Source organism: Ornithorhynchus anatinus, chromosome Y5 (assembly GCF_004115215.2).
Source record: "Ornithorhynchus anatinus isolate Pmale09 chromosome Y5, mOrnAna1.pri.v4, whole genome shotgun sequence".
Classification (NCBI taxonomy): Eukaryota; Metazoa; Chordata; class Mammalia; order Monotremata; family Ornithorhynchidae; genus Ornithorhynchus; species Ornithorhynchus anatinus.
The window spans coordinates 631,702-659,564 of NC_053179.1; the positions used below are offsets into that span (position 1 = coordinate 631,702).

The following is a 27,863-nucleotide window of genomic DNA, read 5'->3' on the forward strand; positions in this document are numbered from 1 at the left end:
AGGGGGAGAGAGAGAGAGGAAGACAGAGACTCTCTGCATCCTCCTCCACCTACTCTCCATCCTCCATCCCACCTACTCTCGGCCCCCTTTACAACTTTCCCATTTTTTCCAGCAGTATCTCCAGAGGAGATCTTCTGCCTCCTCTCAAGTGCCACTTCCCTCCACATGAACACTGGACCCCATTCTTTCATACCTTATAAAAACTCTCACCCCTTCCCTTCTCCCTTCCTTAACTTCTATCTTCAACTGCTCACTCTCCGATGGCTTCTTCCCCACAACCTGCAAACATGCCCATGTATCCCCCAACCTAAAAAAGCCCCACCCCCTAACCCCTCAGGCACCTCCAGTTATCACCCCATCTCCCTCCTACCCTTCATCTCCAAACTCCTTGTGCAAGTGGCCTACACTCGCTGCCTCTAATTCCTCTACTCCAACTCTCTCCTGGAGCCTCTTCAATGTGGTTTCCGTCTCCTTCACTCTACTGAAACCACATTCTCAAGGTCATTGTGGACCTCCTTTTTGCCAAATCCAATGGCTCCTACTCCATCCTAATCCTCTTTGATCTCTCAGCTGCCTCTGACACTGAGGACCATCCCCTTCTCCTCAATATGTTATCCAATCTTGGTTTCATGGACTTCGTTCTCTCCTGGTTCTCCTCCTATGTCTCTGCCATTCATTCTTGGTTTCATTCGCAGGCTTTTCCTCCCCGTCCTATCCCCTAGCTGTAGGGTCCCTCGAGGTTCAGTTCTTGCTCACCTTCTACTCTCTATCTACACCCACTACCTTGGAGAACTCATTCACTTCCACGGCTTTAACTATCATCTCTGTGCAGCTATCATCTCTGTGCATATGACACCCCGTTTCTCTTCTCTCTCCCTCCTTCCAGGCTCACATCTAATAATAATAATAATAATAATAATAATAATAATAATTTTGGTATTTGTTAAGTGCTTACTATGTGCAGAGCACTGTTCTAAGCACTGGGATAGATACAGCGTTATCAGGTTGTCCCACTTGAGGCTCAAAGTCTTCATCCCCATTTTACAGATGAGGGAACTGAGGCCCAGAGAAGTGAAGTGACTTGCCCACAGTCACACAGCTGACAAGTGGCAGGGCCGGGATTCAGACCCATGACCTCTGACTCCCTCCTCCTGCCTCCAGGACATCTCTAATTGGATGCCCTCCCGTCATTTAAAACTCAACATGCCCAAGACAGAGCTCCTTATCTTCCCTCCCAAACGCTGTCTTCTCTCAAACTTTCCCATTACTGTGGACAGCACAACAATCCTTCCACTCTCACAAGCCCACAGCCTTGGTGTCATCCTTGACTTCACTCTCTGTTACCTCACATATCCAATCTGTCACCAAATCCTGCCAGTCTCACCCTCCCAACATCGCCAAGATCTGCCCTTTCCACTCCATCCAAACTGCTACCGCACTACAATCATTCATCTTATGCTGCATAGATGCTGCATCAGCCTCTTTTCTAACCTCCCAACCTCCTGCCTCTCCCCATTTCAGTGTATACTTCACTCTGCTGCCCGGAATATCTTTCTACAGTAACGTTCAGGGTATGCCACACCCCTCCTCAAAAATCTCCAGTGCTTGCCTATCCACCTCTGTATCAAATAAAAAGTCATTATTGGATTTAAAGCTCTCCATCACCTTGCCCCTTCTTAACTCTCCTCACTTCTCTCCTTCTACATCGTAGTCCATACCCTCCTCTCCTCTGGTGCTAACCTTTACACTGTTCCTCAATTTTGCCTGTCTTGCCACCGACCCTGGCCCAAGTCCTACCTCTGGCCTGGAATGCCCTCCCTCCCCAAATCCACCAAACAACTCTGACCCCTTCAAAGCCTGCTGAAGGTGCACCTTCTCCAATAGGCCTTCCCAGACTAAGCCTCCATTTCCTCAGTTCCCCCACTTCTGCGTCACCTCAACTCGCTCCCTTTGCTCTTCCACCACTCTTCCCACCCCAGAGCACTTATGTATTTAAGTGTATATATTATAATGTTATTTATATTGATGGCTGTTTACTTGTTTTGACGTCTCCCCAACTTCTAGACTGTAAGCCTGGTATGGGCAGATACTATTTCTCTCTATTGCCAAACTACTTTCCAAGCGCTTAGTACAAGGCTCTGCACACATAAAGTGTTCAATAAATAGGACTGAAGGAATAAATGAATGAACAGATACATTCCCTGCACCCAAGGAACTTGCAGTCTAGTTAAAATTATTTATACATAGTTGAAACAGGAGGAAGAATAGTGATATCACTGAAAGTAGTAAAAATATGCCAGCATGAAATAATGATAAAATAGTACTAGTAATAACAGTGATATGTGTTAATTTCTAATTACTAGCCAAATACTGTATTTAGCATTGTGGTACATTCAAGGTAATCAGTAGGAGGGCGAACAGTACTGAATTCCTATTTTTCAGATGAGAGGATTTGAGTCACACAGCAGTTAAGTTCCTTGCCCCAGATCACACAGCAAACATATGATGGAGCTGGGAAGGGAACCAGGTCCTCTGACTCCCAGGCCCGAGATCTTTCCATTAGGTCACACTGATTCTTTGGAGAATGTTCCAGAAAAGGCAGTTTAACAAGAGGTCAACAGCAAGACAGTTGAGAACAAGCCACTGTGAGTAGGTTGGCTTTGGATAGTTAATGGTCAGGTGTTTGCTTCATAGGGATGGGGCTGGATAACCAATTGAGATTTCTTATGAGTGGAGAAAAGTGGGTTAAGCGATGTGTGTATGTGTCTGTGTGTGTGGGTGCATGCGCGCGCGCACACACACATCTATAAAAGTTCCACACATCTATAAAAGTTCTGAAGACAGAAATAAAATACATGATTGTGTTGCATCTAGGTGATTGGGATATTCTCAATTAAATTATTCCTTTAAGTTCAACTTTAAATCTTCAGGCATGATAACCCTTGTACCAGTTTCATCATCACTGATGAAGTGGGCAATCATTCAAAATTAATTCTCACCATCACCATACAATTTCTCCTTCAATTATTTCTAACTGTAGCAGGCCGCATTTTGCAGCAAAGTAATTCTCACCTTCGTGTTTTAACTCTTTCACTAAATTGAAAGCATTTTTTCCTTAGAACTTCTAATGGGAAAGTAGGTCTGCATTCACTTAGCATCACAATTTTTTCCTTCTTTGTATTTTAAAGAGCAATAATATTTTATATAGCATTACAGGGGTGTTCTTAAAAGTGTATATGAGCCTCTTAAAATACTGTCCTTAATTAAATTACTATTAGTTTTCTCCAGTATTAAGAGCTCACAAATAACCTAGCTCCTTGAATTTCATTCTTTGGTTTCACTGATATCAGACTCACCTGGTTCTCCTACCAGTCACTCCTTTTCAATCAAGCTGGTTCCAATTCCATCTCATCCTCGAACAGTAAGATATTACAAGGCTCTGTTCTCTTCTTCAGCATTCACCCAGGAAGCATTAATCTCAAGCAACCCTAGCTACCCTGTTTATAGATGGCTCCCAAACTCTACTGACTTGCTATGACCTCTTTCCTGCTATAAAATCTTTTATCTCAAAATTGTCTGTTTAGCTCATCAGCACCTCAAACTCTTTAGGTTTAAAACTTAACCCCTTGACCCTCATAAGCCCACATACTCTTCTTCATGACGTTTCCACTCCCATCCAACACACTACTCTCCTTCCAAACAGCAATAACTGTATTTTCTAAGTGTTTGGAATATGCCAAACACTGTGCTAAACTGTGTCAAACCACACACATTCCTTTTCCTTAAGGGTGTTCATAGTCTAAAGGGAAAGGAAAACGGGAATTTAATCTAAATTTTACCCAGTAGGAAATTTGCTAAGTGACCAGCTGAAAAGTGGCAGAGGTACGATCAGAATCCAGATCTCCTGATTCCCAGTCCTGGACTCTTTCCAGAAAGCCATATTGCTTCTTCTCTCTTTTCCAGTAGCCTGTAATCATCAATTCCTCATTGTAGTTTAGCTTTCTTCCTAGATTTTTTACTACTGAGATAGATGACAACCTGGTAATAGTTGAAGAACAAGCTTATGTTGAAACTAGTTATTTTTAAGGGTTATTTCCTTCCTCTCTCTCAGAGTGGGGAGAACAGCACAATCCCTGAGGATTTACATGCCAGCTGAGAGAGATGGACACCTCTGTCACTTTGGCCAACAGTCAACAATTGTAACACACCACTACCCTGCAGATTTGTGACCAAGGGCTTCTAGCAGCATTTTTTTAAAGTGGTATTTGTTAAATTCTTACTATGTGCCAGACACCTTTCTAAGCGCTGAGACAGATACAAGCTAATCAGGTTGAACACAGTCCCTGTCCCTCATGAAGCTCACAGTCTTAATCCCCACTTATTATAGATGAAGTAACTTAGGGATAAGTTTAAGTGACTTTTCCACAATCACAAAGCAAACACGTGGTAGAGCTTGTAGAGCTGGCATTACAATTCAGGTCCCTCTGACTTCCAGGCCTATGCTCTACCCACTATATCACACTGCTTCTGCCCCCTCCTGTCATTTCTAACCCATGGCCACAGCGTTTCTGAAGGATTTGAGGACCATGAACCTAAGGGAAGGAAATTTTCACCTTCACAATATCGCCAAGATCCGCCCTTTCATCTCCACCCAAATGGCTACCTTACTGCTACGGGCTCTCGCTATATCCCGGCTAGACTACTGTGTCAGCCTTCTTTCTGATCTCCCTTCCTCCTCTCTCGCCCCGCTCCAGTCTAATAATAATAATAATAATATTGTTGGTATTTGTTAAGCACTTACTATGTGCCGAGCACTGTTCTAAGCGCTGGGGTAGACATAGGGGAATCAGGTTGTCCCACGTGGGGCTCACAGTCTTAATCCCCATTTTACAGATGAGGGAACTGAGGCACAGAGAAGTTAAGTGACTTGCCCACAGTCACACAGCCAACAAGTGGCAGAGCTGGGATTCGAACTCATGAGCCTATTCTTCACTCCGCTGCCCGGCTCATCTTCCTGCAGAAACGATCTGGGCATGTCACTCCCAGTTCTTAAACAACTCCAGTGGTTGCCTATCAACCTCTGCTCCAAACAAAAACTCCTCACTCTAGGCTTCAAGGCTCTACATCACCTTGCCCCTTCCTACCTCTCCTCCCTTCTCTCTACCGCCCACCCTGCACGCTCCACTCCTCTGCTGCCCACCTCCTCACTGTCCCTCGGTCTCGCCTATCCCGCCGTTGACCCCTGGGCCACGTTCCTCCCGCGGTCCTGGAACGCCCTCCCTCCTCACCTCCGCCAAACTAATTCTCTTCCCCTCTTCAAAACCCTACTTAAAACTCACCTCCTCCAAGAGGCCTTCCCAGACTGAGCTCTTCTTCTCCCTCTACTCCCTCTACCACCCCCCCTTCACCTCTCTGCAGCTTAACCCTCTTTTCCCCCCATTTCCCTCTGCTCCTCCCCCCTCCCTTCCCATCCCCTCAGCACTGTACTCATCTGCTCAACTGTATAGTATATATTTTCATTACCCTATTTATTTTGTTAATGAAATGCACATCGCCTTGATTCTATTTAGTTGCCATTGTTTTTACGAGATGTTCTTCCCCTTGACTCTATTTATTGCCATTGTTCTTGTTTGTCTGTCTCCCCCGATTAGACTGTAAGGCCGTCAAACGGCACGTACTGTCTCTATCTGTTGCCGACTTGTTCATTCCAAGTGCTTAGTACAGTGCTCTGCACATAGTAAGTGCTCAATAAATACTACTGAATGAAAATGATTACAATGCTCAAAGCTTACTGAGTTATCTCCTCACTCATTCTCACTCCTCACTCTTGGTTTCAAAGCTCTCCATCACCTAGCCCCCTTCTACCTCACCTCCCTTCTCTCCTTCTACTGCCCAACCCCTACACTCTGCTCCTCTGCCGCTAACCTCCTCACAGACTCTTGTTCGCACCTGTCCCGTCGACCCCTGGCCCATGTCCTACCGCCATCCTGGCATTCCTTCCTCCTCACATCTGCCAAACTAACTCTCTTTCCCTCTTCAAAGCCCTACTAGAACCCACCTCCTCCAGATGGCCTTCCCAGACTGAGCCCTCCCTTTCCTTCTGCTCCTCCTCCCCTCCTCATTCCCCCTTCTCCCACCCTCTGCTCTCCCCCTTCCCCTCCCCACAGCACTATGCATATTTGTATATATTATTTATTATTCTAATTTATTTTGTTAATGATATGTATATATTTATGATTGTATTTATCTTGATGATATGTACGTCAGACTACTTGTTTTGTTTGCTGTCTCCCCCGTTTAGACTGTGAGCCCTTAAGTGCTTGGAACAGTGCTCTTCACATAGTAAGCGCTCAATAAATATGAATGAATGAATGAATGAATGAACGAACGAATGAACAAACGAACGAACTGTATTCTCTTACCCTTGCCACTTCTGCTCCTACTATAGCAGGGAGTTGAACACACAAGTAAGCAAATATTGGGGCTTTTCACTCAGTAAATTCTTCATCTGTTTGTCTTTGGAAAGACTGTTAACATCAAAAGATAACTCCATTATGCAATGACAGTCAGAGCTCTGGATCAAAGCTACTCCTCTTTACTATCATAAATGACATCAGCTAAAGTTATTTTCTTGTTCCAGTGATGTTCACTGCAATGTATATGGGCCTGCTGCCCAATGTATTAAAAGGCATGGAATGGGCATTCTACCTGCAGGCTGGAGGCTGTGGTTTGAGAACTGGCCTCTTGGTCATTCAGCTATTCAGCCCCTTGAGGATAAATGCATGGCTGCAAGGAAGGAAAAACGCATAACAAAAGGTGGTTTACAAGTACTATAGACATCCAGCACTAATCCCTGAATGCAAAGGCCTGCAAGTCAATCTTGTACCTTAAACTTCAGCCTCTTACAACACCTGAAGCAACAAGACAGAGATTCAATAACTGTTTCTGATGAGAGGTTCCATCGTCATCCCTAGCTATAAATGTGTTCCTATCTCAAAGTTCTTAATAATCCCAATTTTAACTGCCATATTTACACAGAAAGCCTAGAGAAGACAGAATTACCAAAAGATGATGAAGAAGGACCAAAACATATTCACATGTCTCATAAGCAGCCTTTGAAATATGGAATGTACATCTTAGACTTTCTTCTCTACCAGTTAAAGATCAAAAAAGTTAAGTGCACATTTCCAGTGTGGAGAAAAGAAGTCATGGTCAAGAATTAGGGGCTGGGGACGTTACTCATCATTCCAGTAACGATTAGTTCACTTCATCCTTTGTCCTCACAGAACTCAATGAATCTACTTACAGGAACTCCAGTCTACCTTTCAAAATTTAACGAAATACTCAAACAAGTTAATATTTTTAAAGACCCCCTCCCAACAAACATTGGTAGCCAGAGTACAGCAAAATTCTGAGAACTCACCTTGTCCCAGGTTACTTTAAAAATTGACCAGCTATTTGTGAAGAGACTAAGAATACCAAGGATTTTTAATTAACTCCTTACCTACCATGTAATTAAACACTTCCACAGAAAGAACTGAGAAACTTACCTATAGCACTTGACTTTGGTGCAATCTTTCTGAATGTGTCCAAACTCTCCACATGAATAGCACTTTTGCTCATCGGCATGGTCACAGTCACGAGCCAGGTGGCCAGGTTTGCCACAGTTGTAACAGCACTGCTCTCTCTCTCTTTTGGGCTCTTTGCAGTCCTTGGCAATGTGGCCACCTCTACCGCAGTTATAGCAGGCTTCAACAATAATGAAAAGAACAAAACCAAGACTATTAAACCTTGCAAGTGCTCAATAAATACAACTGTTTGCAAAATTTAATTTTAAAGTAGGCCCAAGTTCAGTTATCAGGTGTTAAGTAATTTTGAATTCCTTTAAGGTTTCAAAGAGTAACTAACTCCCTCCCTCCCTGCAGACCACTGTACTAACACATGAGAGAGTACAATAAACAGACACACTCCCTGCTCATAGTTTACAGAAGAGGGAAAGACAGACATTAATATAAACAAATTATATATAGGTATATAAGTGCTGTGATGCTGTGAGGGAGGATGAGTAAAGGGAACAAGTTGGGGTGGGAGAAGCGCAAAGGAAAGCTTAGTCAGGGAAGGCCTCTTGGAGAAGATGTGCCTTCAATAACTCTTTGAAGTGGGGGACAGTAACTGTCTCTCGGAGATGAGGAGGAAGGTTGTTCCAAGCCAGAAGACCAGAAAAGGGTTAAAATTAATTCATTTCATTCATTCAATACTATTTACTGAGCGCTTACTATGTGCAGTGTACTAAGTGCTTGGAATGGACAATTCGGCAACAGATAGAGACAATCGCTACCCAATGACGCGCTCACAGTCTAAACGGGGAATTCAGACAGCAAAACAGAACATAAACAAGACAACACCATCAAGATAAATAGAATCAAGGAGATATACACCTCATTAACAAAATAAATAGGATAATAAATAATATATACAAATAAGCACAGTGCTGAAGGGAAGGGGGAAGAGTGTGGGGGCTCAGTCTGAGAAGGCCTCAGTAGGGATTTGAAGAGGAGAAAAGAGTTAGTTTGGCGGGTAAGCAGGGAGGGCATTTCAGGACAGCGGTAGGACATGGGCCAGGGGTCGATGGTGGGATAGCGTGAACAGGGGACTGTGAGGAGGTGAGAGGCAGGAGTGGAGTGGATGGGGTGGGCAGTAGAAAGAGAGAAGGGAGATGAGGTAGGAGGGGCAAAGCTGGAATGGAGAGCTTGGAAGCCTAATAATAATGTTGGTATTTGTTAAGTGCTTACAATGTGCAGAGCACTGTTCTAAGCGCTGGGGTAGATACAGGGTAATCATGTTGTCCCACATGAGGCTCAAAGTCTTAATCTCCATTTTACAGATGAGGGAACTGAGACCCAGAGAAGTGAAGTGACTTGCCCAGAGTCACACAGCTGACAAGTGGAAGAGCCGGGATTAGAACCCATGAACTCTGGCTCCCAAGCCCGTGCTCTTTCCACTGAGCCACACTGCTTCACTGAGGAGTGAGCAGTGTTCCATGTGAAGGTTGATAGGCAACCACTGGAAGTTTTTGAGGAGGGGAGTGACATGCCTAGAGCGTTTCTGTAGGAAGATGATCTGGACAGCGGAATGAAGAATAGACTGGAGTACGGAGAGACAGGAGGAAGGGAGATCAGAGGAGGCTGACAAAATAATCCAGTCAGGATATTATGAGAGAATGTTCCAGCATGATAGCAATTTGGATGGAGAGGAAAGGGCGGATCCGGGTGATATTGTGAAGGTGAGACGGGAAAGATGGTTGTGCCATCCACAGTAATAAGGAAGTCAGGGAGAGGACAGGGTTGGGGAGGGAAGATAAGGAGCTCAGTCTTAGACATGCTAAGTTTTAGGTGGCGGGCAGACATCCAGGTAGAAACGTCTTGGAGGCAGGAGGAGATACGAGCCTGGAGGGAGGGGGAGAGAACAGGGGAGGAGATGTAGATTTGGGTGTTATCTGCGTAGAGATGATAGTTGCAGCTTTGGGAGCGAATGAGTTCACCAAAGTAGTGAGTATAAATGGAGAACAGAAGAGGGCCAAGAATTGACCCCTGAGAAACCCCTACAGTTAGTGAATGGAAGGAGGAGGAATAGGAGCCCAGGAAGGAGGCTGAGAATTAACGGCCAAAAGATAGGAGGAGAACCAGGAGAGGACAGACTTTGAAGCCAAGGTGAGATACAGTGTGGAGGAGAAGGGGATGGTTGACAGTGTGAAAGGCAGCTGAGAGGCTGAGGAGGATGAGGATAGAGTAGGAGCCACTGGATTTGGAAAGAAGGAGGTCATGGGTAACCTTTGAGAGGGCAGTTTCGGTGGAGTGGAGGGGATGGAAGCCAGATTGGAGGGTGTCCAGGAGAGAGATGGAGTTGAGGCAGTGAGTGTAGACGACTTGTTCTAGAAGTTTGGAAAGGAAGGGCGGGAGGGAGATAGGGCAATAACTGGAAGGGGAAGTGGGATCGAGAGTGGGGTTTTTTTAGGAAGGGAGAGACATGGGCATGTTTGAAGGCAGAGGGGAAGAAGCCGTAGGAGTGAGAGTGGTTAAAGATGGAAGTTAAGGAGAAGAGGAGGGAAGGACCGATAATTTTTATAAGATGAGTAGGAATGGGGTCTGCAGCACAGTTGGAGGGGGTGGCACTTGTGAGGAGGGAGGAGATCTCCTCTGAGGATACTGCAGGAAAGGATGAGAAAGTAGGGGAGAGGGTTGGGAGCAGGGGGGAAGAAGAAAAGGGAGGGGTGACTTTGGGGAGCTGAGACTTGATAGTGTTAATTTTCGTAATGAAGTAGGTGGCCAGATTGTTGGGGGTGAGGGATAGAGGAGGAGGTGGAACAGTGGGCCTGAGAAGAGGGTTAAAATTCTTACCATCTTCCTGAAGATCACAATCTTTTGCAAGATGACCAGACTCCCCACATCGGTAACAGGCGTCTGGAAGAGATGAAGAAACAAATTGGAAACCTATTTCAGATGAAAACAAAAATGAAAGTCAAGAGATTAGAAACCCTGATAAATATTTAATTTCAAAATAAAAGTCTGAAGCTTAAATAAGGAATCAAATCAAATACCTCTTGCAGAAGTAAATCCAACTCTGCCACGGCTCCTCATTCCACGACCACGACCTCCTCCAGTAGGACATTCCCGAGCCCAGTGGCCAGAGCGCCCACATTTGAAGCATTCATTGCTACTCATTACTGCTGTTAGGTCACCTAAATATTGAAAAAGGATACCTAAGCCCTTAGTCATACAAACTTTAATGAATCCTACTACATTCGAACCAAAGAGGATCCTCATTTAAGCCAATAGAGAGAAATCAATTGGACATCATAATCAAGATATCAATTAATAATTTAAGCATCTTTCGTGCAGAGCACTTTACTAAGCAGAAAACATGCTTCCAATTTACACCAGTGGTGGTGGTGGTGGTTGTGCGGAACAGGATGAATACAATCACTAGAAACTACAAGTAGGAGAAAACAACAAATTTTAAGATAATAATAATGTTGGTATTTGTTAAGCGCTTACTATGTACCGAGCACTGTTCTAAGCGCTGGGGTAGACACAAGGGAGTCAGGTTGTCCCACGTGGGGCTCACAGTCTTAATCCCCATTTTACAGATGAGGTAACTGAGGCACCGAGAAATGAAGTGACTTGCCTACAGTCACACAGCTGACAAGGGGCCGAGCCTGAATTCGAACCCATGACCTCTGACTCCAAAACCCGTGCTCTTTCCACTGAGCCACGCTGCATCTAGGCTGGGTTCTTATACCAACAAGGGAACACAAACACAGAGATGATATCATTTCAATCAAAGGTTTGGTTGATTTATCTTTGGGTAATAACTACTTCTATATAACTTCATCTTGCATAGATGGAGGGGTTTTTGTGTCTTTTTTATTTGGTATGAAGTATCAGTAGCAGCCTGTAATTTAATACCGTTCATTACTCATTAGGAAAGGCCCCTAGTTCCGCAGTGTAGATATGATATGAAGATATGAAGAAGATATGAACCTCTACACTACTTAGGGAGAAGATGAGGAGGGCATGTCAAAACTCAAATGTTTACTCATGCAAAAATGCCAAAGAGTAGGACTGGGGAAAATAGGGTGGGAGGCAGATATTAACCAAGGCAGGCAGTGTGAAAGAGATGTAATTTTAGAAGAACTCTTGCAGATGGAGAGAGCAATGGTCCACTGGCTGTGAAATGGGATGATGACGATGATGATATTTGTTAAATGCTTAATATGAGCCTAGCAGTGTACTAAGAATTGGTATCAATACAAGACAGTCAGGCCCCACATGGGGCACATGGCCTTCATGATGATGATTATGGCATTTGTTAAGTGCTTATAGTGTGCTAGGCACTGTACTAATTCCTGGGGTGGATAAAAGCAAATTGGGATGGACACAGTCCCCATCCCCACATGGGACTCACAATCTTAATCCCCATTTTTCAAATGAGGTAAGTGATTTCCCCAAGGTCACACTGTATAAAAGTGACAAAGCTGGGATGAGAACCCAGGTCCTTCTGACTCCAAGGCCTCAGCTCTATCCACCAGGCAATGCTGCTTAAATAGGAGGGCCAACAGTACTGAATCCCCTTTGCAGATGAGGGAACTGAGGCACAGAGAAGTTAAGTGATTTGCCAAAGCCACCAAGCAGACAACAGTGGAGCACGGATTAGAACCCATGTCCTCTGACTCCCAGAACCAAGCTCTTTTCAATAGGCAATGCAGTTTCCCTCTTTGCTAATCTTAAATAGGATTAGTGTAAAAAAAAAGTCCTGGACAACAGAAGAATTGGCATATTATTTAGGTAGGCAATAAAAGTTCTAGGCAATAGAGAAGCAGCGTGGCTCAGTGGAAAGAGCATGGGCTTTGGAGTCAGAGGTCATGGGTTCGAATCCCGGCTCGGCCACTTGTCAGCTGTGTGACTCTGGTCAAGTCACTTAACTTCTTGGTGCCTCAGTTACCTCATCTGTAAAATGGGGATTAAGACTGTGAGCCCCATGTGGGACAAACTGATTCCCGTGTCTACCCCAGCGCTTAGAACAGTGCTTGGCACATAGTAAGCACTTCACAAATACTATTTTGACGAAGCAGCGTGGCTCAGTGGAAAGAGCACGGGCTTTGGAGTCAGAGGTCATGGGTTTGAATCCTGGCTCGGCCACTTGTCAGCTGTGTGACTTTGGGCAAGTCACTTAACTTCTCAGTGCCTCAGTTACCTCATCTGTAAAATGGGGATTAACTGTGAGCCCCACGTGGGACAACCTGATTCCCTTGTGTCTCCCCCAGCGCTTAGAATGGTGCTCGGCACATAGTAGGCACTTAACAAATACCAACATTATTATTATTAAAAGCTGAAACAATTCACTGAGCAATTTAAATCCTTTCGAACAACCTATTTAAGAGGCTCTAAACACATTGTTTTCTAAGCTACATGGTCTTCTCATCTGAATGCAGTCACAGACCTCTCTTTTATACACCAGCATACAACCTCTCCAACTGGTCTTCCTACTGCAATACTAACCCTGCCTAGATTTAGCCATTTTTGACACTGCAGGCCACATCATTTTTCTAAATAAAAGTTCAGTTCATGTCTCCCCACTACTCAAGAACCTCCTCTGGTTGCCATCCATTTCTGCATCCAAAAAAAATTCCCTACCATTGGCTTTAAAGCACTCAATCAGCTTGCCCCCTCCTACCTCACTTCAGTCATCTATTAAAGCCCAGTCTGTTCCTCTAGCACCAGCTTACTCACTGTGCCTCTATCACATCTACCTCATTGCCAACCCCTTCACCACATCTTCCTTTTCACCTAGAACTCCCTCCCTCATTCAAATATGCCAGATTACCAATCTTCCCACCTTCAAAGCATTTATTAAGGCCACATCTTCTCCAAAAGGCCATCCCTAACCAAATCCTCTGTTTCCCAGCTTCTTTTTCCTCCTGCACTTGGATCTGTGACATTTGGCATGTGTTACTTACATGTCCTCCCCAACCCGCTACTCTCTCAGATCCACAGCACTTAAGCACATATTTAAGAATTATAAACTACAAATCAAAGAATTATAAACTACAAATCATTTATGTGTATTAATGTCTGTACATTATTGTTGGCAGAATGACCTGGCAAGTAGAGTGAAATATGGACTGATGGAAGGGAGCCAAGCAAGATGATTGATAGAGCAGTCAAGGTTGGAAAGGATAAATGCTGGGATTAACATAGCATGCATGCATGCACTCACTCACTCACTCACTCACTCACTCACTCACTCACTCACTCACTCAGCTATATTTACTGAGCACTTTCAGTGTGTAGAGCACTATGGTAAGTGCTTGGGAGAGTACTATGCACCACTGAACTGTAAAATCATTTGTGGGCAAGGAATGTGTCCATTTATTGTTGTATTGTACTCTCCCAAATGCTTAGTACAGTGCTCTGCACATAGTAATAATAATTCTTGTACTTGTTAAGCACTTACTTCGTGCCAGGTACTGTACTAGTGCTAGGGTGTATACAAGAAAATAGGGTTGGACACAGTCCCCATCCCACGTGGGGCTCAGTCCTAATCCCCATTTTACAGATGAGGTAACTGAGGCACTGTGAAGTAAAGTGACTTGCCCAAGGTCACACAGAAGATGCCAGGATGAGAACCGATGACCATGTGACTCCCAGGACCATGCTCTAGCCACTAGGCCATGCAGTAAGTGTTCAATAAATATGACTGAATAAATTTGACTGATCAATAAATAAGCAAACACATTCCCTGCCCACAGTGACCTTACAGTCTAAAGGGGGAGACAGACATTAATATAAAACAATAAATTACAAATATGTACATAAGCGCTGTGTGGCTGGAAGGGGGAAGAACGAGGGAGCAAGTCAGGGTGAAGATAAATGGAGTGGGAGAAGACAAGTGGGAGGATTAGTCAGGGAAGGCTTTTGGAGGTGTGCCTTCAATAAGGTTTTGAAGGTGGGGAGAATAATTATCTGTTGGATTTGAGGAGGGAGCATATTTCAGGGAGAGATAGGACATGGAGGAGGGAAGATTTGGGGGACAGGTCGGGAGTGATTCACACAACCTCAAGGAATAGTGAGGTTAGCATTAGAGGAGCAAAGAGTGCAGGCTGGACTGTAGTAGGAGAGTAGTGAGGTGAAATAGGAGAGGGCTAAGTGATTGAGTGCTTTGAAGTCAATGATGTAGCAGATTGGATGGAGAGGGCTGAACAAACAGAAGTTGGTGACAGATTGAATATGTGCTTGAACGAGAGAGATTAGTCAGAATAAACCAAGTTTACAGGCTTGAAAGGCAGGGAGGATTCATTCATGCACTCATTCAGTCGTATTTACTGAGCGCTTACTATGTGCAGAGCACTGTACTATGTGCTTGGAATGTATAATTTGGCAACTGATAGAGACAAGCTCGGTCCAACAACAGACTTACAGTCTAAAAGGGGGAAACAGTTTGCAAAACCGTAGTCCAACATCAATATCATCAAGATAAACAGAATCATAGATATATACACATCATTAATAAAACAGTAGTAAGTAATATACACAAATATACACAAAATCTGTGGGGAGGGGAATGGGGAAGAGGAGAGGGAGGGAATGGGGGAATGGAGAGGGGAGAAGGAACAGAGGGAAAGGGACGGCTAAGTCTGGGAAGGCCTCCTGGAGGAGATGAGCTCTCAGGAAGGCTTTGAAGAGGGGAAGAGAGTTAGTTTGGCAGATGTGAGGAGGGAGGGCATTCCAGATCAGTGGTAGGACATGGGCCAGGGGTCGACAACGGGACATGTAAGAACAAGGCACCGTGAGGAGGTTGGCAGCAGAGGGGCGGTGTGTACAGGGTGGGGTGTAGGAGGAGAGAAGGGAGGTGAGGTAGGAGGGGGCAAGGTGTTGGAGAGCTTTGAAGCCAAGAGTGAGGAGTTTTTGTTTTGTTTTCTTTCAGTGTTGACTGGCAACCACTGGAGGTTTCTGAGGAGGAGAGTGACATGCCCAGAGAGTTTCTGTGGAAAGATAATCTGGGCAGCATAATGAAATATAGACTGGAGCAGGGAGAGAGAGGAGGATGTGAGATCAGAGGGGGCTGATGCAATAATCCAGTCAGGATATTATGAGAGCTTGTGCCAGCAAGAAAGCAGCTTGATGAAGAAAAAAGGGCGGATCTTGGCGATACTGTGAAGGTGAGACCGGCAGGTTTTGGTGACAGATTGCATTTGTGGGGTGAATGAGAGAGCAGAGTCAAGGATGGCACCAAGGCTGCGGGCTTTTGAGATGGGAAGGATGGTAGTGCTGTCCACAGTGATAGTGAAATCAGGGAGAAGACAGGGTTTGGGAGGGAAGATAAGGTCCTCAGTTTTGAACATGTTGAGTTTTAGGTGGTGGGCTGACATCCAGGGGGAGATGTCCTAAAGGCAGGAGGAGATGTGAGCCTGGAGGAAGGGAGAGAGAATAGGACAGGAGATGTAGAGTTGGGTAACATCCATGTACAAATGACAGTTGAAACCGTGGGAGTGAATGAGTTCACCAAAGGAGTGAGTATAGATGGAGAACAGAGGGGACCAAGAACTGATCCCTGAAGAATCCTACAGTTAGGGGATGTGATGGGGAGGAGGAGCCCGAGAAGGAGACTGACAATGAACGGCCAGAGAGGTAAGAGGAGAACTATGAGAGGACGGAGTCTGTGAAGCCAAGGTTGGATAATGTGTTGAGGAGAAGGGGACGGTCAAGAGTGTCAAAAGCAGCTGAGAGGTCGAGGAGGATTGGGATAGAGTAGAAGCCACTGGATTTGGCAAGAAGGAGGTCACTAGTGTCCTTTGAGAGGGCAGTTTTGGTGGAGTGGAGGAGACAGAAGCCAGATTGGAGGGGGTCCAGGAGAGAGCTGGAATTGGGCAATTCAAGGCAGAGAGTGTAGATGACTCGTTCTAGGAGTTTGGAAAGGAAGGGTAGGAGTGAGATATTATGATAACTGGAAGGGGAAGTGGGCTCAGGACAGGGTTTTTTAGGATGGGGGAGACATGGGCATATTTGAAGGCAACGGGGAAGAAGCCATTGGAGAGTGAGTGGTTAAAGATGAAAGTTCAGGAGGGGAGGAGGAAAGGGGCAATAGGATGTTGGTGTGCTGTCTACAGTGACAGGAATGTCGGGGGAGGACACAGTTTGGATGGAAATATGAGTTTTGTCTTGGACATGTTTTTCCACTAAACTGTGGTGTCTGATTTAAGGCCTCTTACTTCTTATCTCACCTTCCTGATTTCCTGCTGCAACCCAACCTGTGCACTCCACTCTTCTAATGCCAAACAACTCCAGTGGTTGCCCATCCAGTCAGTCAGTCAGTCAGTCAGTCAGTCAGTCAGTCAGTCAGTCAGTCAGTCAACTGTATTTAATGACCCTGATCTCACCTAAAGCTCAGTCAACCCCTTGCCCAAGTCCTGCCTCTGGTCTGAAGACCACCATATTCCCTACCTTCCAAGAGAGGCTTCGCCCCTCATTTTGTCCCCTTCTTTTTTGGTCCCAGTGATATTTGTTTAGTGTCCTATGCACTGTCACTTGGGACAGAGACTTGCATAAAAACATTGAGATCTCTCTGTTGAGGGTCCTCAAACTGGCATGCACTATCGACCACTGTCCACGACAGAGTCCTGTCCAAAGACCCTGGGATCTCTCTGCTGAAAGACACAAACCAGCATGGACATTGACCATCTCCTGGGACAACACTGCCCAAAGACACTGATAGGTCTCCACTGGTACGGAACCACTGCATATGTCCACTAACCTAAACTCTGACATTTCATTCCTGAACTGCTGTGGCTGAAAACATTCCCATTCCCTTCTGCATCATCCTGACTTGCTCCCTTTACTCATCACCTAAGCACTTATGTACATATCTGTCATAAATTTATTTATATTCATATCTATCTCCCCTTTATACTGTAAGAATTGTGGACAGGGAATGTGTCTGTTTATTGTTGTACTGTACTCTCCTACGTGTTTAGTACAATGCTCTGCACACAGTAAGTGCTCATTAAATACAACTTGACTGACGGACTGACTGACTGCCTGGATGAGCAACCACTGGAGTTTCTTGTGGAATGGGGATATGGAAACTGAGCTGTTTTTAAGATAGAATTATCTGGGCAGCACAGTAACGTTAGGATTGGAGTGGGGAAAGACAGGAGGCAGGGAGGTCAGCAAGAGGCTAATTCAATAATTAAGGTGTGAGGGGATAAGTGGTTCATTCACTCATTCATTCAATAGTATTTATTGAGCGCTTACTATGTGCAGAGCACTGTACTAAGCGCTTGGAATGAACAAGTTGGCAATAGAGACAGTCCCTGCCATTTGACGGGCTTACAGTCTAATCGGGGGAGACAGACAGACAAGAACAATGGCAATAAACAGAGTCAAGGGGAAGAACATCTCGTAAAAACAATGGCAACTAAACAGAATCAAGGCGATGTACATTTCATTAACAAAATAAATAGGGTAATGAAAATATATACAGTTGAGCAGACGAGTACAGTGCTGAGAGGATGGGAAGGTAGACGGGGAGGAGCAGAGGGAAATGTGGGGAAAATAGGGTTAAGCTGCGGAGAGGTGAAGGGGGGGCAGTATAGGGAGAAGGGGAGCTCAGTCTGGGAAGGCCTCTTGGAGGAAGTGAGTTTTAAGTAGGGTTTTGAAGAGGGGAAGAGAATTAGTTTGGCGGAGGTGAGGAGGGAGGGCATTCCAGGACCGTGGGAGGACTTGGCCCTGGGAATAGGCGGGATAGGCGAGACCGAGGGACCATGAGGAGGTGGGCGGCAGAGGAGTGGAACATGGGGGGTGGGCAGAAGAAAGAGAGAAGGGAGGAAAGGTAGGAAGGGGCAAAGTGATGTAGAGCCTTGAAGCCTAGAATGAGGAGTTTTTGTTTGGAGCAGAGGTCGATAGGCAACCACTGGAGGTGTTTAAGAAGGGGAGTGACATGCCCAGATCATTTCTGCGGGAAGATGAGCCAGGCAACGGAGTGAAGAACAGACTGGAGCGGGGCGAGAGAGGAGAAAGGGAGATCAGAGAGAAGGCTGACACAGTAGTCTAGCTGGGATATAACAAGAGCCTGTAGCAGTAAGGTAGCCGTTTCGAGGAGAGGAAAGGGCAGATCCTGGCGATATTGTAAAGGTGAAACCAGCAGGTCTTGGTAACAGATAGGATGTGTGGGGTGAACGAGAGACGAGTCAAGGATGACACTGAGATTGCGGGCCTGAGAGACAGGAAGGATGGTCGTGCCATCCACGGTGATAGGGAAGTCTGGGAGAAGACCGGGCTTGGGAGGGAAGATGACGAGCTCAGTCTTGCTCATGTTGAGTTTTAGGTGGCGGGCCAACATCCAGGTGGAGACGTCCCGGAGGCAGGAGGAGATGCGAGCCTGAAGGGAGGGGGAAAGGACAGGGGCGGAGATTTAGATCTGTGTGTCATCCGCATAGAGATGGTAGTCAAAGCCGTGGGAGCGAATGAGTTCACCAAGGGAGTGAGTGTAAATGGAGAACGGAAGAGGGCCAAGAACTGACCCTTGAGGAACTCCAACAGTTAAAGGATGGCAGGGAGAGGAGGCGCCTGCCAAGGAGACCGAGAATGACCAGCCAGAAAGATAAGAGGAGGACAGGGAGAGGACGGAGTCCATGAAGCCAAGGTGAGATAAGGTATGGAGGAGGAGGGGATGGTCGACAGTGTCAAAGGCAGCAGACAGGTCAAAGAGAATTAGAATGGAGTACGAGCCACTGGATTTGGCAAGAAGGAGGTCATGGGTGACCTTAGAGAGAGCAGTCTCGGTAGAGTGGAGGGGACAGAAGCCAGATTGGAGGGGGTCCAGGAGAGAATGGGAGTTAAGGAATTCTAAGCAGCGATTGTAGATGACTTGTTCTAGGATTTTGGAAAGGAAGGGTAATAGGGAGATAGGGAAATAACTGGAAGGGGAAGTGGGGTCAAGAGCGCTTTTTTTAGGATGGGGGAGATGTGGGTATGTTTGAAGGCTGAGGGGAAGGAGCCATTGGAGATTGAGTGGTTAAAAATAGAAGTTAAGGAAGGGAGGAGGGCCGGAGCGATGTTTTTAATAAGGTGAGAGGGAATGGGGTCCGAGACGCAGGTGGAGGCGGTGGCACTTGCAAGGAGGGAGGAGGTCTCCTCTGAGGATACTGCAGGGAAGGATGGAAAAGTAGGGGAGAGGGTTGGTGGGGGGGAGGGGAGAGGCAGAGGGGTGACTTTGGGGAGCTCAGACCTGATTGTGTTGATTTTTGTGATGAAGTAGGTGACCAGATCATTGGGGGTGAGAGATGGGGGATGGGGAGGAACAGGGGGCCTAAGGAGAGAGTTAGAGGTCCGGAACAATTGGTGGGGGTGACGGGCATGGGTGTCGATGAGGGAGGAAAAGAAGTTTTGCCTGGCGGAGGAGAGGGCAGAGTTAAGGCAGGAAAGGATAAATTTGCAGTGTGTGAAGACGGCTTGGTGCTTGGATTTTTGCCAGCAGCGCTCAGCAGCTGGAGCACAGGAGCATAGGAGGCGAACAGAGGAGGTGATCCAGGGCTGTGGGTTAGTGGAGCGAGAGCGGTAGAGGGAAAGGGGGCCGAGAGAATTGAGATGAGTAGAGAGGGTGGAGTTGAGAGCGGAGACCTGATCATCGAGAGTGGGAAGTGAGGACAGGGCGGCAAGGTGAGGAGAGATGCTTTTGGAAAGACGGATGGGATCAAGAGAGCGGAGGTCTCTGTGGGGCAGTTGCGAAGATTTGCAGGGGGAGGGAGTGTGAGAGATGAGGCAGGTGAGAAGGTTATGGTCAGAGAGAGGGATTTCAGAGTTGGTGAGGGAGGAGATAATGCAGCGGTAGGAGATGACGAGATCGAGGGTGTGACCAAGTCGGTGAGTGGGCACGGTATGGTGGAGCAGGAGGTCGGCAGAGTCGAGGAGGGATAGCAGACGGACGGCAGAGGAGTTATCGGGTACATCCATATGGATGCTGAAGTATCTGAGGATCAGAGTGGGCAGAGAGAAGGAGAGAAGGAAGGTGGGAAAGGGGTCTAGGTGGTTGAAAAAGTCGGAGGTGGGACCAGGAGGGCGGTAGATGACAGCAACAAGTATCTGGAGGGGGTGGTAGAGGCGAATGATATGGGCTTCGAAGGAGGGGAAGGGGAAGGAGGGGGGAGGAGGGACAGTGCAGAAGCGGCAACGGGGTGATAGGAGGAAACCGACGCCTCCTCCCTTACCGGTGAGTCTGGGGGAATGGGAGGAGAGGCCTCCGCTGGAGAAAGCAGCGGCGGAGACCGTGTCTTCGGGAGAGAGCCACGTTTCCGAAAGGGCGAGGAGGAGGAGAGAGCCAGAAAGGAAAAGGTCATGGATGAAAGGTAGCTTACCTGTAATGGAGCGGGGGTTCCAGAGGCCACACTTGAAAGTAGCTGTGGATGCAAGGGGGGGGGAGGAGGGGGAGCGTGGGAGGAGGGGAGCGTTTGGATGGGAAGGAGGTGGCGGGGCCCTGGACGGGGAGAGGGGGATGAGGGGTGGCGGTGGGACAGGAGGACTGGGATGGGGCGTGGGTGGGGAAGAGGGAAGGGGGGAAGGGGTGAGGAGGGGGTTTGGTGTGGGGGAGAGTAGGGGGAGGGGGAAGAGGGGTAGCGCTAGTAAAGTGGAGTTCTAGGGCGGGGGGGAGGCAGAGGAGAGAGTGGGAAAGAGCTGAGCGAGAGAAGGGAAGGGGAGGATAGAAAGGGGCAGGAGGGAGGAGGGGGGGAGGAGAGACATGGTGAGGCCAGAGAGGTGGGTGGCAGCACTGACAACAATAAACAGTAACAAATGAAATCGGTAATATAGCAACATGATACAGTATGATACAATACAGTAGTGTTAATAAGCGGGCGATGACCAGGGTCGGGGGTAGGCTCGATTAAGGGCCGACTTGATCAAATTCAAAGTCAGGCGGCTGGTGAGGCCAGAGAGGTGGGTGGCAGCATTGACAACAATAAACAATAACAAGTGAAATCAGTAATATAGCAACATGGTACAGTATGATATAATACAATAGTGTTAATAAGCAGGAGATGACCAGGCTCGGGGATCGACCCAACCTGATCAGACTCAAAGGCAAGCGGCTAGCGGCAACATGGCAGCAGTACAGATAAAGAGGAAAGCGTGCATTTTAGAGATATTTAGCAAATATGAACTAAATTTAAAATGTTTAAATGTTTTTAAAGATATTTCTTTTAAGGCATTATTGCCTGCCTTAATAACAACTGCATTCTCTTTTAAAATTACTTGCAGGCATCCTAAATTGCAGGGTTAGAATTCCTGTAAAACTCTCTTACAGGAAAACTAAGATGAATACACCCACTCTGATGCTACACACAAATGAGATATATCCAAAGTTGCTCCTCAAGAGGCTCTGAACATTATCTAAAGACCTAGAACATCATCCAAAGATTTGATGTATGTACCCTGGAGGTATAGACATGCATACAACTGTAAACCAATTAACTGAACTAACTCATGTTTACAGGTTATTGATAAGTTTGAAGAATCATAATTTATCAACATAAGCCAGGAAGCCATCCAACAGAACTTCTGTCACAGAATTCTGTTTCTACAGTAGCACACTACAAAAACGAGTCAGGGAAGTACTGAATCAAGGTAATCATATCCTTCCTATTTTTAATTTAAATCTTACTGGGTGCAGAGGACTGCCCTAAGTATTAAGTACAACACCACAGTTGGTAGAGACATTCCCTGCCCACAACAAGCTTATACTCTAGAGGGGAGAATGACATTAATATGAATATGTATTTAATAATTTTAAATGTTATATTATTTCAAGCATCAGTTGGAAGTTTTAAAATTAGCCTTATTTTTTTAGAATGAAGCTTTCCATTTTATACTTTCTTAAAAGACAAAGTGAGTGTAATTTAGAACAAGATAATTTTGTAAGAGAGCTGGATCCTGTCCTGTGACCTTAGGCAAATAAATCATTTTACTTCACTATGCTTCAGTTTCATCTTATGTTAAATGGAGACAATCCAATCTAAAACTACCTGACTGGAATGACAAGAGGATAAATTGAGATGAATGAAATTAAAATATTTTGGAAAAATAACAGCACTGTATCTAAAACAAAATATTATTTGAAAAAGGAAAAAATGCAATCATCATTCATTCATTCAATAGTATTTATTGAGCACTTACTATGTGCAGAGCACTGTACTAAGCGCTTGGGATGAACAAGTTGGCAACAGATAGAGACAGTCCCTGCCGTTTGATGGGCTTACAGCCTAATCGGGGGAGATGGACAGACAAGAATAATGGCAATAAATAGAGTCAAGGGGAAGAACATCTCGTAAAAACAATGGCAACTAAATAGAATCAAGGCAATGTACAATTCATTAACAAAATAAATAGGGTAATGGAAATATATACAGTTGAGCAGACGAGTACAGTGCTGTGGGGATGGGAAGGGAGAGGTGGAGGAGCAGAGGGAAAAGGGGAAAAAGAGGGTTTAGCTGCGGAGAGGTGAAGGGGGGGTGGCAGAGGGAGTAGAGGGAGAAGAGGAGCTCAGTCTGGGAACGCCTCTTGGAGGAGGTGAGTTTTAAGTAGGGTTTTGAAGAGGGGAAGAGAATCAGTTTGGCAGAGGTGAGGAGGGAGGGCGTTCCAGGACCGCGGGAGGACGTGGCCCGGGGTCAACGGCGGGATAGGCGAGACCGAGGGACGGTGAGGAGGTGGGCGGCAGAGGAGCGGAGCGTGCGGGGTGGGCGGTAGAAAGAGAGAAGGGAGGAGAGGTAGGAAGGGGCAAGGTGATGGAGAGCCTTGAAGCCTAGAGTGAGGAGTTTTTGTTTGGAGCGGAGGTTGATAGGCAACCACTGGAGTTGTTTAAAAAGGGGAGTGACATGCCCAGATCGTTTCTGCAGGAAGATGAGCCGGGCAGCGGAGTGAAGAATAGACTGGAGCGGGGCGAGAGAGGAGGAAGGGAGGTTAGAGAGAAGGCTGACACAGTAGTCTAGCCGGGATATAACGAAAGCCTGTAGCAGTAAGGTAGTTGTTTGGGTGGAGAGGAAAGGGCGGATCTTGGCGATATTGTAAAGGTGAAACCGGCAGGTCTTGGTAACGGATAGGATCCTGCCAAGCCTTCTGAAATCCCAAATCCCACGATGCATTAAAATATAATCCAGCCAAATTTGGGATAATCTTTGACATCTGTAGAACTGGCCTGTTAAAACTGTGAGATACAGTATGCAGGACATTGTAAAACAACCTAGAACACCTTCATTCGACCACAAACACATTTTACCCCCTCAACTCTCTACTCAACTCACTCACTCCCCTTTCCCTCCATCGCTCTCACTCCACTAACCTGCAGCCTTGGCTGTCTGCCTCTGTCCGCCTCCTTTGCTTTTATGTTTGAGCTGCTGAACTCTCTTGGTGAAAGTCAAAGCACCAAGCTTGTTCACTTAAAATTTATCCTTTATTGACTTAACTCTGCCCTTTCCTCTGCCAAGCAAAACTATTTCTCTTTCCCTATTGACATCCATGCCCATCACTCCCATCAGCTGTTCCAGACATTTAACTCTCCCCTCAGGCACCCTATACCTCCTCCGCCCCCCATCTCTCACCCCCAGTGATCTGGCCACTTACTTCATTAGGAAAATTGACACCATCAGGTCTGAGCTCCCCCAAATCACCCTTCCCCCTTTCTCCATCTCCCTGGCTCTTGAGACCCGCCTCTACTTTCCCATCCTTCCCAGCAGTATCTTCAGAAGATATCTCCATATATGTGTACGTATTATTCTATTTATCTTGTTAAAGATGCGTATTTATTTATAATTCTATTTTTTACATTGACGCTATTGATGCCTGTCTACTTCTTTTGCTTTGTCTTGTCTGTCTCCCCCTTTCTAGACTGTGAGTCCATTATTGGGTAGGGAATGTCTCTATCTGTTGCCGAACTGTACTTTCCAAGCACTTAGTAAAGCACTCTGCACACAGAAAGTGCTCAATAAATATGAATGAATGAATACCTCAAATGGAGTTTCATACTATCCCGAACAACAGTGATTTGTTGTACGTGTTATACTAAGCATATTGTAATTATTCCTGGTATTTCTCAGGAATCCCAGGTTCATCGCTGAAATTATATTACTACCTTCTCCCCTTATGCTGCCCTAGTTATCATTCATTCATTCATTCATTCATTCAATAGTATTTATTGAGCGCTTACTATGTGCAGAGCACTGTACTAAGCGCTTGGGATGAACAAGTCGGCAACAGATAGAGACAGTCCCTGCCGTTTGACGGGCTTACAGTCTAATCGGGGGAGATGGACAGACAAGAACAATGGCAATAAATAGAGTCAAGGGGAAGAACATCTCGTAAAAACAATGGCAACTAAATAGAATCAAGGCAATGTACAATTCATTAACAAAATAAATAGGGTAATGAAAATATATACAGTTGAGCGGACGAGTACAGTGCTGTGGGGATGGGAAGGGAGAGGTGGAGGAGCAGAGGGAAAATGGGAAAAAGAGGGTTTAGCTGCAGAGAGGTAAAGGAGGGATGGCAGAGGGAGAGGGAGAAGAGGAGCTCAGTCTGGGAAGGCCTCTTGGAGGAGGTGAGTTTTAAGTAGGGTTTTGAAGAGGGAAAGAGAATCAGTTTGGCGGAGGTGAGGAGGGAAGGCGTTCCAGGACCGCGGGAGGACATGACCCAGGGGTTGAAGGCGGGATAGGCGAGACCAAGGGACGGTGAGGAGGTGGGCGGCAGAGGAGCGGAGCGTGCGGGGTGGGTGGTAGAAAGAGAGAAGGGAGGAGAGGTAGGAAGGGGCAAGGTGATGGAGAGCCTTGAAGCCTAGAGTGAGGAGTTTTTGTTTGGAGCGGAGGTTGATAGGCAACCACTGGAGTTGTTTAAGAAGGGGAGTGACATGCCCAGATCGTTTCTGTAGGAAGATGAGCCGGGCAGCGGAGTGAAGAATAGACTGGAGCGGGGCGAGAGAGGAGGAAGGGAGGTCAGAGAGAAGGCTGACACAGTAGTCTAGCCGGGATATAACGAGAGCCCGTAATAGTAAGGTAGCCGTTTGGGTGGAGAGGAAAGGGTGGATCTTGGCAATATTGTAGAGGTGAAACCGGCAGGTCTTGGGAACGGATAGGATGTGTGGGGTGAACGAGAGAGACGAGTCAAGGATGACACCGAGATTGCGGGCCTGAGAGACGGGAAGGATGGTCGTGCCATCCACGGTGATGGAGAAGTCTGGGAGAGGACCGGGTTTGGGAGGGAAGATGAGTTTTAGGTGGCGGGCCGACATCCAGGTGGAGACGTCCTGGAGGCAGGAGGAGATGCGAGCCTGAAGGGAGGGGGAGAGGACCGGGCGGAGATGTAGATCTGCATGTCATCTGCGTAGAGATGGTAGTCAAAGCCGTGAGAGCGAATGAGTTCACCGAGGGAGTGAGTGTAAATGGAGAACAGAAGAGGGCCAAGAACTGACCCTTGAGGAACTCCAACAGTTAAAGGATGGCAGGGAGAGGAGGCGCCTGCCAAGGAGACCGAGAATGACCAGCCAGAAAGATAAGAGAACAGGGAGAGGACGGAGTCCGTGAAGCCAAGGTGAGATAAGGTATGGAGGAGGAGAGGATGGTCGACAGTGTCAAAGGCAGAAGAGAGGTCAAGGAGGATCAGAATGGAGTAGGAGCCATAGGATTTGGCAAGAAGGAGGTCATGGGTGACCTTAGAGAGAGCAGTCTCGGTAGAGTGGAGGGGACGGAAGCCAGATTGGAGGGAGTCTAGGAGAGAATGGGAGTTAAGGAATTCTAAGCATCGATTGTAGACAACTCTTTCTAGGATTTTGGAAAGGAAGGGTAGTAGGGTGATAGGGCGATAACTGGAGGGGGAAGTGGGGTCAAGAGCGCGTTTTTTTAGGATGGGGGAGACGTGGGCATGTTTGAAGGCAGAGGGGAAGGAGCCCTTGGAGATTGAGTGGTTAAATATAGAAATTAAGGAAGGTAGGAGGGCAGGGGCGATGGTTTTAATAAGGTGAGAGGGAATGGGGTCCGAGGCGTAGGTGGAGGGGGTGGCACTTGCGAGGAGGGAGGAGATCTCCTCTGAGGATACCGCAGGGAAGGATGGGAAAGTAGGGGAGGGGGTTGGTGGGGGGGAGGGGAGAGGCAGAGGGGTGACTTTGGGGAGCTCAGACCTGATCGTGTTGATTTTTGTGAGGAAATAGGTGGCCAGATCATTGGGGGTGAGAAATGGGGGAGGGAGAGGAACAGGGGGCCTAAGGAGAGAGTTAAAGGTCCGGAACAATTGGTGGGGGTGACGGGCGTGGGTGTCGATGAGGGAGGAGAAGAAGCTTTGCCTGGCGGAGGAGAGGGCAGAGTTAAGGCAGGAAAGGAAAATTTGCAGTGTGTGAGGTCAGCTTGGTGCTTGGACTTTCACCAGCCCCAGCAGCTCAAGCATAGGAGCATAGGAGGTGGACAGAGGAGGTGATCCAGGGCTGTGGGTTAGTGGAGAGAGAGCGGCGGAAGGAAAGGGGGGCGAGAGAGTCGAGATGAGTAGAGAGGGTGGAGTTGAGAGCGGAGACCTGATCATCGAGAGTGGGAAGAGAGGACAAGGCGGCAAGGTGAGGAGAGATGCTATTGGAAAGACGGATGGGATCGAGAGAGCGGAGGTCTCTGTGGGGCAGTATCGAAGGTTTGCAGGGGGAGGGAGTGTGAGAGATGAGGCAGGTGAGAAGGTTATGGTCAGAGAGAGGGATTTCAGAATGGGTGAGGGAGGAGATTGTACAGCGGTAGGAGATGAGGAGATCGAGGGTGTGACCGAGTCGTTGAGTGGGCGCGGTATCATCCCATCTCCCTCCTACCATTCTTCTACAATCTCCATGAGTGAGTTGTCTACATTCGCTATCTCAAGTTCCCTCCTCCAATTCTCTCCTTGAGCCATACAATCTGGCTTCTGTCCCTTTAATTCCATAGACACCACCTCTCAAAGATCACAATGATCTCCTTCTTGCCAAATTTTAAAATCTCTACTATACCTTAATCCTCCTCGAACTTTTAGCTGCCTTCAACTCTGTCAACTCTTCCTAAAAATATTATCCAATCTTGGTTTCACTGACAATGTCCTCTCTTAGTTCTCCTATCTCTCTGGCAGCTCATTCTCAGACTTTTCTGTGAATGTCTTTCCTCCTCTTTTCTCCATTTTCACCCACTCCCTTAGAAAACTCATTCACTCAAATGGCTTCAACTATCACTACTATGCGGATGGTACCCAAACCTACATCTCCAGCCCTGATCTCTCTCTCTCTTTTTCTCTCTCCCTCTCTGCAGTCTCACATTTTTATCCTGC

The 27,863-nt window shown here is 46.7% G+C and overlaps 2 protein-coding genes across 7 annotated transcripts in view; one reads left to right on the forward strand and one right to left on the reverse strand.

Annotated features, from left to right (window-relative positions):
- The window catches only part of LOC114808754 (far upstream element-binding protein 2), a 90,345-nt gene that overhangs the window by 26,825 nt on the left and 35,657 nt on the right, over positions 1-27,863 (forward strand). The gene's annotated exons all lie outside the window — the stretch shown is intronic.
- The window catches only part of LOC114808755 (cellular nucleic acid-binding protein-like), a 57,553-nt gene that overhangs the window by 15,246 nt on the left and 14,444 nt on the right, over positions 1-27,863 (reverse strand). For 2 of the 6 annotated variants that reach the window (XM_039910982.1, XM_029056593.2), the window contains exons 2-4: positions 10,598-10,738; positions 10,398-10,490; positions 7,551-7,749 (exon numbers count right to left, since the gene is read on the reverse strand). In XM_039910982.1, the coding sequence (XP_039766916.1) occupies positions 7,551-7,749; positions 10,398-10,490; positions 10,598-10,721 (416 nt within the window). In that variant the 5' untranslated portion in view covers positions 10,722-10,738. Of the gene's footprint in view, positions 1-6,422; positions 6,528-6,708; positions 6,787-7,550; positions 7,750-10,397; positions 10,491-10,597; positions 10,739-27,863 lie in introns of all 6 variants that reach the window. The other 4 variants (XR_005659702.1, XM_039910983.1, XM_039910984.1 and 1 more) reach the window with 4 other exon arrangements.